Source organism: Vicia villosa, unplaced genomic scaffold (assembly GCF_029867415.1).
Source record: "Vicia villosa cultivar HV-30 ecotype Madison, WI unplaced genomic scaffold, Vvil1.0 ctg.003339F_1_1, whole genome shotgun sequence".
NCBI lineage: Eukaryota > Viridiplantae > Streptophyta > Magnoliopsida > Fabales > Fabaceae > Vicia > Vicia villosa.
Window position 1 is genome coordinate 172,968 of NW_026706183.1, and position 14,867 is coordinate 187,834.

Here is a 14,867-nt window from a genome sequence, read left to right on the forward strand (position 1 = left end):
AAGGAGGGTGTATTTATTTACTTTTGCATTACATTTGTTTTAAACTAATTTGATCGCGAATGATAGTGATATATTTATTTTTATAGGAGTGTCCATGTTTAAAATTTGTAAGCCACAAAAGGTTTTGGATTTGGAAAATCCCGAAGATGACTGGTTTAAGAATGTTATTCGCTACTCTAGGGTTGTTGGTTTATGTGTTGTTGCATATAAGATCATAAACCATGACATGCAGGCGTCATTTGCAAAGAGATAGCATCTATAGACGTCATATTTCCACCTTCCTATTAGCGAGATGTCCATCACCCTAGATGACGTCTCATATGTAACACCCCACTTTCCCACCTCGAATATATATAATTTATAAATACATGAAAAATCAGAGTAATACGAGTAGGATGTCACATCTACTAAAAATCCATAAAACATCACTTTATTAATAAGTTTTCATTAAAGTAAATCCAAATATCGCAGCGGAAATTAAAACGGCTTATTAGTTCTCATGGCACTACGACCTCAACGAATAAATCATCTCCACTAAACAGGTGGTCCAACAATAAAGTTAAAATCAAGATACGTAACAATTAACAAATAACTGAAAGGGAATCAAAAACATAATGCATCCCAAAACTCCCGTGTTACGTATCAGAGCGACTCCTAAGACTCGATCAGGTAACACTCGAAATCCAAGCACTACTCTGATACTTGGTTATTTGTACTTCCGAGGAAGCACAGAAGCAACAACAGAAAAGGGATGAGAATTACATTCAATAAACATACGGTGAAATATCACATGCTAAGGAGTAGTATTTACACCACATACAAACAACAATCACAAACAGATTCTCAAACCATCAACAACACAACAACAACGATATATGACATTAGCAATCATTTGTGGGAAATGCAATGCGACTATCAACACTACATGCATGTGGTACCAACAGAGCATAAGCCCTCAACAGTTGCCATTAATTTAGAGGCGATAATAAGGCATAAGCCTTCAATGATGCCAATCCAGGCCAACTACAGGGCATAAGCCCTCAACGACATATGTATGCAATCTGGACATCATATCAACACAATTCAACAACACAAGGCATCAGCCTTCAACTCATTTCCCTTTAGGCTATCAACTTGTTCAGCAACACGCAACTATGATTTCAATTTCTTATAGTCAACATTCACAACAATCAACATAAATCTTATTACAAAATTCTATGTCCAAATGTATAACTTTCATAGTCTCCCTATACCTACTAAAGTCTTACTAATCAAGAGAATTCGGAAGGGTACTCGTTATACTCAAGAATTGGAAGAAAATCACAAAAATGGGAAATTCTGCACACTAGCCTGACCATACGCGTACAGCTACCCCATACGCGTATGCCCCCTTGCCCAAACGCGTCCCATACGCGTACCACCAGAACCAGATTTGCACTAAAATTCCTCCCATACGCGTATCACATTCCCATACGCGTATGGCCTCTCTTCCATACGCATAGCATACGCGTTCCACCAGAAAGGTTGCTTTGTGTTGGGACAGGGCTGCGTACCGTACGCGTATAGCACCTAGGCTTGTCCCTCATACGCGTATGGCCCCAACCCATACACGTACCATACGCAAACTGACAACAATTTAGTTTTTCCAGATCTGCACTCGCACCAGTTCGTGCTCACTTGTTTTCATCACTTCCAGTCTGCGATTTTAAGCCTAAAACAACATATTTTCACCTATTAACTCATACCTTTTATCTAGATTCTTTAACCTATTATTCTACATCCAGTTTTACATGATAACAACTCCATTTCTACTCATCAAGTTGGACAGTTATACATTCAGATTCAGTTTCCCTTATAAACATAACAACAACTCAACTAACATCCAAATCCTCATCATAAATCATCAATTCAAACCAGAATTTCGTCCAGAAATCATATAGTATCATTAGTCAAGAAGAACAATATACCAATCAAACCAATTCACACATCAAGGAAGAAATCAAACTTATCAATTATGAAACCTAAAGAGGGGAAGGAACCCTCACTACCCTCTCATGCTTAAGTCACCATTTAAAGAACCCATTCTCCCCCCTTCACTAATCTCCCTTTTTTCTCTTAGTTCCTTATTATTTTTATTAAAACATACTAATTATTAAATTGCTAATGGGCTTAGTACACACCCCTCAACTACTAATTACACACTAAGTCTAATTTAATTAAATCACCCTATTATTATATTATAGTTAAATTAACAAAATTAATATAATAATAACAAAACACCAATTTAAGCACCAAATACACCAATAAATAAGTAATAAAATAAATATCGAAATCAGGGCGTTACAACTCTCCCCCACTTGCGATATTTTTGTCCTCGAAAATCTTACCTCATTCAAACAACTCGGGGTAGGAGTCCCACATCTTGCTCTCCATTTTCCACGTCATGCTTTCTCCGGTAGTCCCCGTCCAGACTACTTTCACCAACGGAATATCCTTACCTCTAAGGGAATTTTTCTCGCAATCCATGATTCGAATCGGTATCGTCTCTACAGTAAGATTCTCTCTCACTTGCACATCATCCATATGAATCACGTGAGATGGGTCTGGAACATACTTCCGAAGTTGTGACACACGAAACACATCCTGAAGATTCGAAAGGTTAGGCGGTAATGCCACCCTATAAGCAACATTCCCAAATCTCTCCGAAATCTGATAAGGACCAATAAATCGTGGAGTTAGCTTCTTAGACTTCAGGGCACAACCAACACCGGTCACAAGCGTGACTCTTAGAAACACATGGTCACCTGCTTCAAATTCTAAGTCCTTCCTTCGCTTATCATGATAACTTTTCTGTCTACTCTGCGAAGCCTTCATCTTTTCCTGGATTAACTTTACCTTCTCTGTAGTTTCTCGTACAATTTCTGGTCCAAGTACTACTCCTTCGCCAGATTCATGCCAACATAGCGGAGTCCTACACCTCCGACCATACAACGCTTCAAAAGGTGCCATCCCGATACTAGAATGATGACTGTTATTATAAGTAAACTCGATCAATGGGAGATGAGCGTCCCACGAACCTCCTTGTTCGAGAACACATGCTCTCAACAAATCCTCTAAAGACTGAATGGTTCTCTCAATTTGACCATCTGTCTGTGGATGATACGCCGAGCTCAACCTCAACTTGGAACCCAAACTTTCTTGCAAGCTCTTCCAAAAATCAGAAGTGAATCTCGGATCTCTATCTGATACAATGCATAAAGGAATACCATGCAACTTCACAATCACTCTAATGTATATCTCTGCCAACCTTGCCACTGGATATGTGATGTTAATAGGTATGAAATGAGCTGACTTTGTAAGCCTATCAACAATCACCCATATCGAATCGTGTCCACTCGCAGTATTAGGCAAACCCGTCACAAAATCCATCGAAATGCTATCCCACTTCCATTCTGGAATTTCTAATGGTTGCATTAACCCCGCAGGCTTCTGGTGTTCAATCTTTAATTTCTGACAAGTTAAGCAAGCATATACAAACCGTGCCACGTCTTCTTTCATTCTTGGCCACCAAAATATCTTCTTCAAGTCTTGATACATTTTAGTATCCCCGGGATGAATACTCAAGTTACTCCGATGACCTTCTTCTAAAATCATCCTCTTCATATTATCAACATCAGGGATACAGATTCGATCCTGCAATCTCAACACTCCTTGCGCGTCTACTTTAAAGTCACTCTTCTTGGAGCGACCACAACCAACTATAATGTCTACCAGTTTCACATCCAATTTTTTAGCCTCCTTGATACTGTTCCGAAAGTCATTATCAATTTTAAGCATTCCCAACTTGACACTCTGCGGCGTCACTTCACAAACCAAGCTCATATCTTGGAACTGTTCGATCAATTCTAACTCTTTAACCATCATAGTTGACATATGCAAGGTTTTCTGGCTTAAGGCATCGGCCACAACATTTGCTTTACCGGGATGATAGTTCAACCCGAAATCATAATCCTTCAGCAATTCTAACCATCTTCGTTGTCTCATGTTCAGCTCCTTCTGGTCAAACAGGTACTTCAAACTCTTGTGGTCACTATAAACTTCAAATCTAGAACCATAAGACGATGTCTCCAAATCTTCAGTATGAAAACAACAGCAGCGAGTTCCAAATCATGTGTAGGGTAGTTCTTTTCAAGAATTCTCAGTTGCCTCGACGCATAAGGAATCACCTTACCATTCTGCATAAGCACACCACCTAAACCCATCAGAGAAGCATCACAATAAACCACGAAAGGTTCTCCTGGATTTGGTAATGTCAAAACCAAAGCTGTTGTCAATCTCTTCTTCAATTCAACAAAAGTTTCTTCGCATTGTGCATCCCATACGAACACTTTACCCTTACACGTCAACTTGGTTAACAGAAGTGCCGACTTAGAAAATCCTTCAATAAACCGTCTGTAGTAACCGGCTAAACCCAAGAAACTTCTGATCTCAGTAGCTGACTTTGGAGTTTCCCATTGTAACACAGCATCTACCTTGGATGGATCTACAGTAATGCCACTACCAGATATGACATGTCCCAGAAAACTGACTTCTTTCAACCAAAATTCTCACTTGGACAGCTTCGCATACAACTTTCTTTCTTTCAACACTTGCAATACCGTCCTCAAATGATCCGAATGCTCTTGTTCTGATTTAGAATATATCAAGATGTCGTCTATGAATACCACGACAAACTGATCTAAATACTCACGGAAAATACGGTTCATATACTCCATGAATACTCCTGGCGCATTCGTAACACCAAAGGGCATCATAGAATACTCATAGTGTCCATATCTCGTTCTGAACGCTGTCTTCCGAACATCTTCATTTTTAATCTTAATCTGATGATAACCCGACCTCAGATCTATCTTACTAAAAACACTCACACCCACCAACTGGTCCATCAAATCATCTATTCTCGGTAGCGGGTACTTATTTTTAATTGTTACTTTATTCAGCTGTCTATAATCTACACAAAGCCTCATGCTTCCATCCTTTTTTTTTTACTAACAGCACTGGAGCTCCCCATGGCGATACACTTGGTCTGACAAACTTCCTCTCAAGTAAGTCCTCTAATTGCTTCTTTAATTTCGTCAATTCAGATGCAGACATCCTGTACGGTACCATAGAAACAGGTCTGGTACCAGGTACAAGATCAATCGTAAACTCAATTCCTCTTTCTGGCGACATGTCAGGAATTTCGTCAGGAAAAACTTCAGGAAATTCACGCACCACCGGTAGCTCATCGATGATATTCTGATTCTCGATTGACAATATGGCCATCAATGAAAACATCTCTGCTTCTTCTTTCAACAACTGTTGTAACTGCTTAGACGACACTAAACTAGCTTCCTCCTATTAGGCAGTTGAAAATATCACAGTCTTGTTATAACAATTAATGTGAGCATAGTTATATTATAACCAGTTCATTCCCAAAATTACGTCTAGCCCAGCTAACGGCAAACACACTAAATCAACGGCAAAGTCCCTATTGAAGATCGACAACGGACACTTTAAACAAACAAGAGATGTAGTCACAGATCCTTTAGCTGGAACCTTAACTACCATCTCGCCATTTATAGAAGATAGCACAAGACCCAATCTTTCAACGTATTCAGCAGCAATAAAACAATGTGTAGCACCAGTATCGATAATAGTAATTAAAGGCATACTATTGATGAAACAAGTACCTCTAATGAGTCTGTCCTCAGTGCCTGTCTGAGTACCAGCCAACGCGAACACCTTACCACCAGCTCGTGCCTTCTTCGGCTTCTGACATTGACTTCTAATGTGTCCTTCTTCGCCGCAATTAAAACAAACCACTTCTTTATGTCTACATTCAGACATCATATGACCAGTTTTACCACAACGGAAATACTTCTTAACTTCATCAGTGCAGTAAGTACTCTTGTGACCAGCGTTTCCACACTTAAAACACACAATCGGAGCAGGAGAATCTCCCCCACTTTTTCTCTGGCCCGGAGCAGCCCTCTGTTTGCCCTTGCCAGCTGGAGCATGATAAGGCTTGCTACGTTGCTGATTCTGCTTGCCCCTTCTGTCACTGACAATATTATAGTGAGCAGCATTATCTTCCTTGAAAATTCTGCAGCTGTCTACCAAGTTAGGAAAAATGCGGATCTGCTGATACCCTATAGCCTTCTTAATTTCAGAGCGCAATCTGTTCTCAAACTTGATGAACTTAGAAAATTTTGCACCCTCCCCATCAAAGTATGGATAAAATTTGGCCAATTTTGTGAACTTCGCAGCATAATCATTCACTAACATGTTCCCCTATTTCAGTTCGAGGAACTCAATTTCTTTATTACCCCGAAGACTCTCAGGATAATACTTCCTCAGAAATTCTCTTAGGAACACAGCCCTAGTGATCTCTTCACATGCAGATTCTAATCTTTGAAGAGTTGCTAGCCACCAGTCGTCAGCTTCGACTGCTAGCATATGCGTCCCATAGCGAACTTTTTGTGCCTGAGTACAATCCATTACGCGGAAGATCCTCTCGATCTCCTTCAACCACTCCAATGCTCCATCAGGGTCATGCTTGCCTTTGAAGACCGGCGGGTTCTCCCTCTAGAAGGTAGCCAAACTGCGAGATCCAGCAATCTCACCAACATTTGGTTGTTGTTCCAGAGCTTGAGCCATAGCCTCCAAAGCAGCAGCAATAGCAGCATCGTTTCGTCCAGCCATTTCAACTAAGTACTACAACAGAAACACAGTTAGATAATGAAATTAACAATACCCGATTGTTAGCGACTCAACTACTTGGTCGGATGAACCGACCTGCTCTGATACCAATTGTAACACCCCACTTTCCCACCTCGAATATATATAATTTATAAATACATGAAAAATCAGAGTAATACGAGTAGGATGTCACATCTACTAAAAATCCATAAAACATCACTTTATTAATAAGTTTTCATTAAAGTAAATCCAAATATCGCAGCGGAAATTAAAACGGCTTATTAGTTCTCATGGCACTACGACCTCAACGAATAAATCATCTCCACTAAACAGGTGGTCCAACAATAAAGTTAAAATCAAGATACGTAACAATTAACAAATAACTGAAAGGGAATCAAAAACATAACGCATCCCAAAACTCCCGTGTTACGTATCAGAGCGACTCCTAAGACTCGATCAGGTAACACTCGAAATCCAAGCACTACTCTGGTACCTGGTTATTTGTACTTCCGAGGAAGCACAGAAGCAACAACAGAAAAGGGATGAGAATTACATTCAATAAACATACGGTGAAATATCACATGCTAAGGAGTAGTATTTACACCACATACAAACAACAATCACAAACAGATTCTCAAACCATCAACAACACAACAACAACGATATATGACATTAGCAATCACTTGTGGGAAATGCAATGCGACTATCAACACTACATGCATGTGGTACCAACAGAGCATAAGCCCTCAACAGTTGCCATTAATTTAGAGGAGATAACAAGGCATAAGCCTTCAACGATGCCAATCCAGGCCAACAACAGGGCATAAGCCCTCAACGACATATGTATGCAATATGGACATCAAATCAACATAATTCAACAACACAAGGCATCAGCCTTCAACTCATTGCCCTTTAGGCTATCAACTTGTTCAGCAACACGCAACTATGATTTCATTTTCTTATAGTCAACATTCACAACAATCAACATAAATCTTATTACAACATTCTATGTTCAAATGTATAACTTTCATAGTCTCCCTATACCTACTAAAGTCTTACTAATTAAGAGAATTCGAAAGGGTACTCGTTATACTCAAGAATCGGAAGAAAATCACAAAAATGGGAAATTCTGCACACTAGCCTGACCATACGCGTACAGCTACCCCATACGCGTATGCCCCTTTGCCCAAACGCGTACCACCAGAACCAGATTTGCACTAAAATTCCTCCCATACGCGTATCACATTCCCATACGCGTATGGTCTCCCTTCCATACGCGTACCATACGCGTTCCACCAGAATAGTTGCTCTGTGTTGGGACAGGGTTGCATACTGTACGCGCATAGCCCCTGGGCTTGTCCCTCATACGCGTATGGCCCCAATCCATACGCGTATCATACGCAAACTGACAGCAATTTAGTTTTTCCAGATCTGCACTCGCACCAGTTCGTTCTCACTTGTTTTCATCACTTCCAGTCTGCGATTTTAAGCCTAAAACAACATATTTTCACCTATTAACTCATACCTTTTATCTAGATTCATTAACCTATTATTTTACATCCAGTTTTACATGATAATAACTCAAATTCTACTCATCAAGTTGGACAGTTGTACATTCAGATTCAGTTTCCCTTATAAACATAACATTAACTCAACTAACATCCAAATCCTCATCATAAATCATCAATTCAAACCAGAATTTCGTCCAGAAATCATATAGTATCATTAGTCAAGAAGAACAATATACCAATCAAACCAATTCACACATCAAGAAAGAAATCAAACTTATCAATTATGAAACCTAAAGAGGGGAAGGAACCCTCACTACCCTCTCATGCTTAAGTCACCATTTAAAGAACCCATTCTCCCCCCTTACCTTGGATTGAAGCTTGATTTTCCTCAACAATGGTGGAGTTCCTCTACCTGTTTCCCTAGCCTCTTCTCTGAATTTCACGTTCTTCATTAATGTTCACTAATCTCCCTTTTTCCTCTTAGTTCCTTATTATTTTTATTAAAGCATACTAATTATTAAATTGCTAATGGGCTTAGTACACACCCCTTAACTACTAATTATACACTAAGTCTAACTTAATTAAATCACCCTATTATTATATTATAGTTAAATTAACAAAATTAATATAATAATAACAAAACACCAATTTAAGCACCAAATACACCAATAAATAAGTAATAAAATAAATATCGAAATCAGGGCGTTACATCTCCTACATCTTTCCATCAGGGGAAAATTACTAGACCACAAAAGGCTCAAGCGAGACAAAGCCAGCGAGGTGATGGCTACCTATTTGGGAGCTGACATCAGAGGTGCTCGTGCTAGACTTAAATTCTTGGAAGAAATTTATAAATATCACCTACAAATGGTTGTGGATACCAAAGGTAATGATATGCTGGTCGAGTACCAATGGCAGTATACATTGAGATGTTACCTTTTGTTCCTATTTGACACGTCCACATTTATGGACAAAAGTGCAACGCACATTAATGTGGTCTACCTGAAATACTTCATCGGCTTAACACCAATTCACAAGTACAACCGGGGGCCGCCTCTTTGGTCTACCTGTACTCAAAGTTGGACGAAGGTTGTCTTTGGAAGACAAAGAAATTGACAGGAAATTGCGAACTGCTTACAGTAATTTATTGTTATTAATATTTTCATAACTCTTAAAAATTGCTACTCTCGTTGAAGGAGCATAAAGCTATGATTTAGAGCTCGTCATTCTTCATTTGAATTTCTAATTAACATGCTTGTTCAAGTTTGTGTTTTTTAAGAACTCCTTTTTAAAATTGAAAAAGAAAAAGGAATGGAGATTAGAGAAATTGGATGAAGGTTTAAGAGGAATTAAGAGTAGTGGTTGAGGATGTGTGTTATATTGGGAAAATTATTTGTATTAACATTAAAGATGCTAAGAATGATAACATTCATATGATTACTAGTGTTTATGGTATAGAAAGAGATTCTGGTAGAAAAAGGTATATAGGGTGAAAATTGGGGGTATTAGGGTAATTATGTTGGTTAGGAGGTTGGATGTCTCTCACTCGAAGAGTTCCATCTCTATTCGCTCCCAGACGGCTCTAGGACGGTAGTATGAGTCCTCTCGAATGCAACCTTCTGGAAGGTGTTTCTACGAGATGGTGCATTGTGGAGGCTTTTTTCAAGGCATTGTAGTCTTCCTTCGAATGTGTTTGAATTTTGTGTAGAACGATGTTGTACAACATTTCGTTAGCATGCACCTTGCACTCCGAGGTTTGTTTGCAACACCTGAAGTCCAACAAGGCTTATGGTTGCATAAGTAGATGTGGAACAAGAAGATTGATTAGAGTAACTTGAATAGATTTGGCTATATGTGGAGCCTAGATTAGATATGGATGCAACGAAATCGGTGCTCCATGATTCACGATGCCTTCCAGAGGAGTATATGTTGTTGATTGATGTTATTAGAGTAGCAGTGACAGCTTCACGTGTAACAAAGGCTTCGTGTACGGTTGAGAACCAAGTAGCTTTAGACTCATCCATCACTTGAAGTCATAGGTACTTAAGATCTGGAAATTCGACAAGTCATAATTGAGGTGATGCTTGATTGAATCGAAACGCGATGGATCTTTGAGTTTTAATCAGAATCTTGTTGATTCGGTGACCTGATGAGGTTGTGGGCTAATGATTCGGAGAGTAAACGTGAAATTGTGAAAATCGTATGATTCATAAGTCGACTCCAACAAACAGCACCACTGTTCTGTTCTAGAACCAGAAATAAGTTGAGAAGCGGTGGTGATGGTGGATCAAAGCTTCTGATGCGGTGGAGTGGATGAACGTACAAAGTTAGCACCCAAATGCTCAAGTCAGTATGTGAGGAAGAAGAGTGAAGTGAATTTGGATTTGAAACTTGTTACCTCAATTTGGCGCCTTTTCTATATATCGAGAGAGGGAAATAACGAACTTGTTATTTATTAGAAATGAATTGTGGAGAGTCGTTGGATGTGAATGCAGTTGAGATCCTTTACAATCATCAGGATGACAACTCTTTATGTATATTTTCCTCTAAAAACACGCACATCGGGTTGGGTATTACGAGTATAAGTGCCATTTTGAGATGTTAACGCATAATAGCCATGGGAATGGAATTTTTCTCATCTTCCTTCTTGAGTATAGGATGCCTATGATTGTGGGATATGAATTTCCAAGGAACAATTTATTGCTGGAAATAGTTTTTGGATCCTTCTTCCAAACATGGAAATAAATATTATCAAGAAATTCACTTTGTTCAAGGAAACAAACGCCCCCGAGTTTGAACAACCAATTTTGTGTCTAATAACTATCCTAGTTTTTTTTAGGTCTCTCTATGTATAACTTTTGTAATGTATTAGAGACCTTGTTTGTTGAGTATCCACATGTATTCCTCCTCCTATTTGTTTTTGGTGTATAGTTATAGTGTACAGTGTACTGTATTATAAAAATGTTTTCTATCCGACACTTCAAATGCTTTTAACTAACTAATAACAAATTCGTGCATACACACGAGTTTTGAGTTGTTACGCGCATTTATTTATATAATATATTTATTTTAAATAGAAGATTAAAAAATATATTTAGATTAATAATAAAAAAATTTGTATATAAAAATATTTAGGTCAATAATATAATTTTTTTTAATATACTATTTTTGGATAAAAATATTTGATCATAAATATCATTTCTCGTATATAAAAGTATTTAGATCAATAATAAATTATCATTTATCGTATATAAAAATATTTAGAGCAATAATAAATTTTTTTCGTATACAAATATTATTTTTGTTTAGGTATCATTTACAAAAAAATATTTGGATCAATAGTAAATTTTCATATATAAAAATATTTAGATTAACAATAAATTTTTTTCGTATTCGAACCATAAATACTATTTTTCGTATATAAAAATATAGAGACCCATAATATAATTTTTTTCCGTATACAAATATTATTTTTGTTTAGATATTATTTACAAAAAATATTTGAATCAATAGTAAATTTTTGTATATAAAAATATTTAAATCAATAATAAATTTTTTCTTGTATATTATTTTATAATCATAAATATCATTTTCTTACATAAAAATATATAAATCAATATTAAAATTTTTTTGTATACAAATATTATTTTTTATTTAAACAAAATTATAATCTATATTATTAAAAATATATTTAGAGATGAAAAAATTATTATATTTAAATGAATAAAAATGATTGGATCAAATTTAAGTGAAAGAGAGAAGGAAGAGGAATTAGAGACAAAGAGAGAGAAATTTAAGTGAAAATGATGTGGATTAAATTTTATAAATAAAAAAAAATGAATATTTTAATAATAAAAAGTTTCTGTTTCATGTAAAAAACAATAAAAAAGTAAAAAGAGATAAGTGTTGATAAATTAGATTGGGTAAAATTAGAATTTCCAGAACATCTAAGAGATAAATAAAAACAGACCATCCTTCGAGAAACAATTTCGACCAATAGTTTGTCCCAAATTTTTGCCCAATCAGTCTATTATTAACCAAGTTTACCATCCAACAGCTTGAGGTGCAATTGACAATTCCATTTAAGAAATCCTATTCAACCACAACAGTTTAATTGGCACGGCTTCTAAACACATCAAGACCCATCTCTGTAGGATCAGTTGCTTGCAACTCAATTTGAATCCCATCAAGCTCCCTCTTGAACCTTTCTTTGGAGCTTGCATAAATCATCTTGCTCCTTACTCTAGAAGTGTCAGGGCACCTTCAAACAAAAGCAACAAAATCATATACTTGGGTTAAAATCAATCTTAAAAAAATGGAATATCCAAACTTAAAAGTTAACTGTTGCTTCAAGAAACAAAAAGTTGAGATTACCAAGCTATGAAAAAAATTCTGCTTTTCTGGCAATTCTCCTCAGTAACAAAATCAAAATCATAAACAGCATATCGACACTCATCAGCAGGAAGATTGGAAGTGAAATCATCATAGCCATTTGCAGGCTCGCCAAGCTTGTCAACAACAACTTGCTTCTGCTTCTCCTCAATCTTATAAATGATATACCTGTAGGTCCTCTTCGCCTTAAGCTCCAAAAACTTTAATTTGCATTCATCATTCACTGCCATGCCTGATGCTGCGTTCGCCTGTAAAATTTCATAAACATCCCATATATCAACACGGAGCTGGTAAGAACACAAGGATATTTCTCCATATACACTTGTAATGGGACAAATAAGTAGATTAACAACCCCATTATGGGGTTACCTTTTTGTTATACGACATTAACAATCAAGAACAAAAATCAAGTCTTGTTCCAATTACACATATCAAACCTAATTTGAAGATCATTTGATTGAAATTGTACTATCCTAATCTAAAACTCAATAGACAAATATAACTATGTAGATCACTGATCAAAATCAGATGACTGAGATCTTTCCGACATCACTATTTGATGGCAAGAAATTCATTCTCTTATCAACATATGCAATTGACCCGTCTTTGTTTGGATTGATGGAATCGAATGGCGCGGGGCAGAATGAAATGATATTCCATTGTTTAGATCAGTTAAAATCAGATGGAGTGGAGCAGACTGGAGTGGTAATGTGGTATGAATTTCACTTCATTCCATCACTTACCACATATTTCTTCCCCTCCGATTTGGGCTCCATTCCACTCCATTTCGCTATGTTGATTTCATGATATCCAAACATAGCGCTCTAACGTCGATCAATATTTTGCAGTCAGAATTTCGCAGCACATAAGTCAACTAATCCAAGCCGTTGGATAAAAATTAGACGGTTGACATTGTATTTTTGATAAATCAGTCTTAACCCAGATAGTTACTGCAGTGAAACCTAACTCAGAAAATCCATTTCTTTCAAAAATCAAATAAACCATAATCTATCGCAAATCACAATCACCACTACAGAACCAGCAGCCCAATCTGGTGGTTCAAACATAGTGCTGAATCCCTAGCACTTCTAATCAACCAAACAATTCACAAAACCAGATCTATCAATATAATCGAATTACTAGCAGTCAGCAAATCGCAAAGCTCGTCAATAATCCTAATGTTTCACACTGTTAGGTTTTGATCATCAAATCGAGCCGGAATCCAAATCAGATTTGACAAAAACGGAATCAGAACCTTCCGAAAACAGTTGGAAAAAAACTAAGTAAAGAACACGGTGAGCAAAAATCACCGAAAAATTTCTATCAAAGCTGCAAATCAGTCGTTTTCGAAAGTTGCTTATTATCTGTTTGATGAAAATTCACAGCGAAGAAGAACAGTGAAGAAGAATAGTGAAGAAGAACAGCAAAGAAAAAAAAACGTAAAATAAAGAGAAAAAGAGCGCGAAGAGTGTGATGAAAATTACTAACCATTTTTTGGTTCTCAGCTTGAAAGGGCAAAAATGGAAAATAACCGTCTGGCGATGGTGGAGGAGGAGAGGTAGGAATTCGTGCAAGAAAGAAATGGAAGAAAAGAAATGATAATATGGTTTTGGTTGGGTGGGAGAAATTGAAATATATAGGGAAAAAAGAATGTGTGAAATTGCGAATAGCGGAAATGGGAGAATAACCAGTGCCACCTGTCGTGCAATGCGTGTGAAATTTGTAGTGACGCTGCTTTTTGAATTTTGATGTTGCTTATGCTTTTCGACTTGGATTGAATGAATCTGTCGGCTTCGTTTTTGTGCGTCACATAACGGCATCAACTTTTTTGGGGATTGATTCCAATGATCTAGAACCATACATATATCTTTCATTTTCCTTTCAAACTAGTAATTCGTTCAATCACTTTTATAATAAGTTGTACAGTACACCATCAATTTAATCCGAATAAACGACCTATATGCGCCCGTTTGTTTTGGCTTTTTTTAAAAAATGATTTTTATAGTATTATGAAATTTTGTGAAAAAAATTTTTACAAAGAAACTTTCTATAAAAGCTTCAAATAAAATTTTTGTTTGAATAGTTATTCTTAAAATGTGATTTTAGGTATTTCATCTGCTTATAGAAAAAAAATTGGATATCAAAATTTCAAAAAATCACTTAATTTTGAAGCTATTTCAAATAGATTTTCATAAAAATCATTTTTGAAATACAACTTTTTGA

General features: G+C 36.8%; 1 protein-coding gene across 1 annotated transcript; it reads right to left on the reverse strand.

The window, feature by feature from the left end:
• Positions 1-12,140: 12,140 nt before the first annotated feature.
• Positions 12,141-14,429, reverse strand: LOC131640858 (actin-depolymerizing factor 2). Its single transcript, XM_058911233.1, has 3 exons — positions 14,133-14,429; positions 12,627-12,892; positions 12,141-12,513 (listed from the first exon to the last, which is right to left on the reverse strand). Exons 1-3 carry the CDS (start codon positions 14,133-14,135, stop codon positions 12,363-12,365), a joined length of 420 nt encoding a protein of 139 aa, XP_058767216.1. The 5' UTR covers positions 14,136-14,429; the 3' UTR covers positions 12,141-12,362.
• Positions 14,430-14,867: the final 438 nt, after the last annotated feature.

Excerpts from the sequence above, each read along its gene's own strand:
- LOC131640858 (XM_058911233.1), bottom strand. Across the intron at positions 12,514-12,626 it reads AGAATTTTTTTCATAGCTTG|GTGCCCTGACACTTCTAGAG; the intron begins GTAATCTCAACT and ends TTTTGTTTGAAG.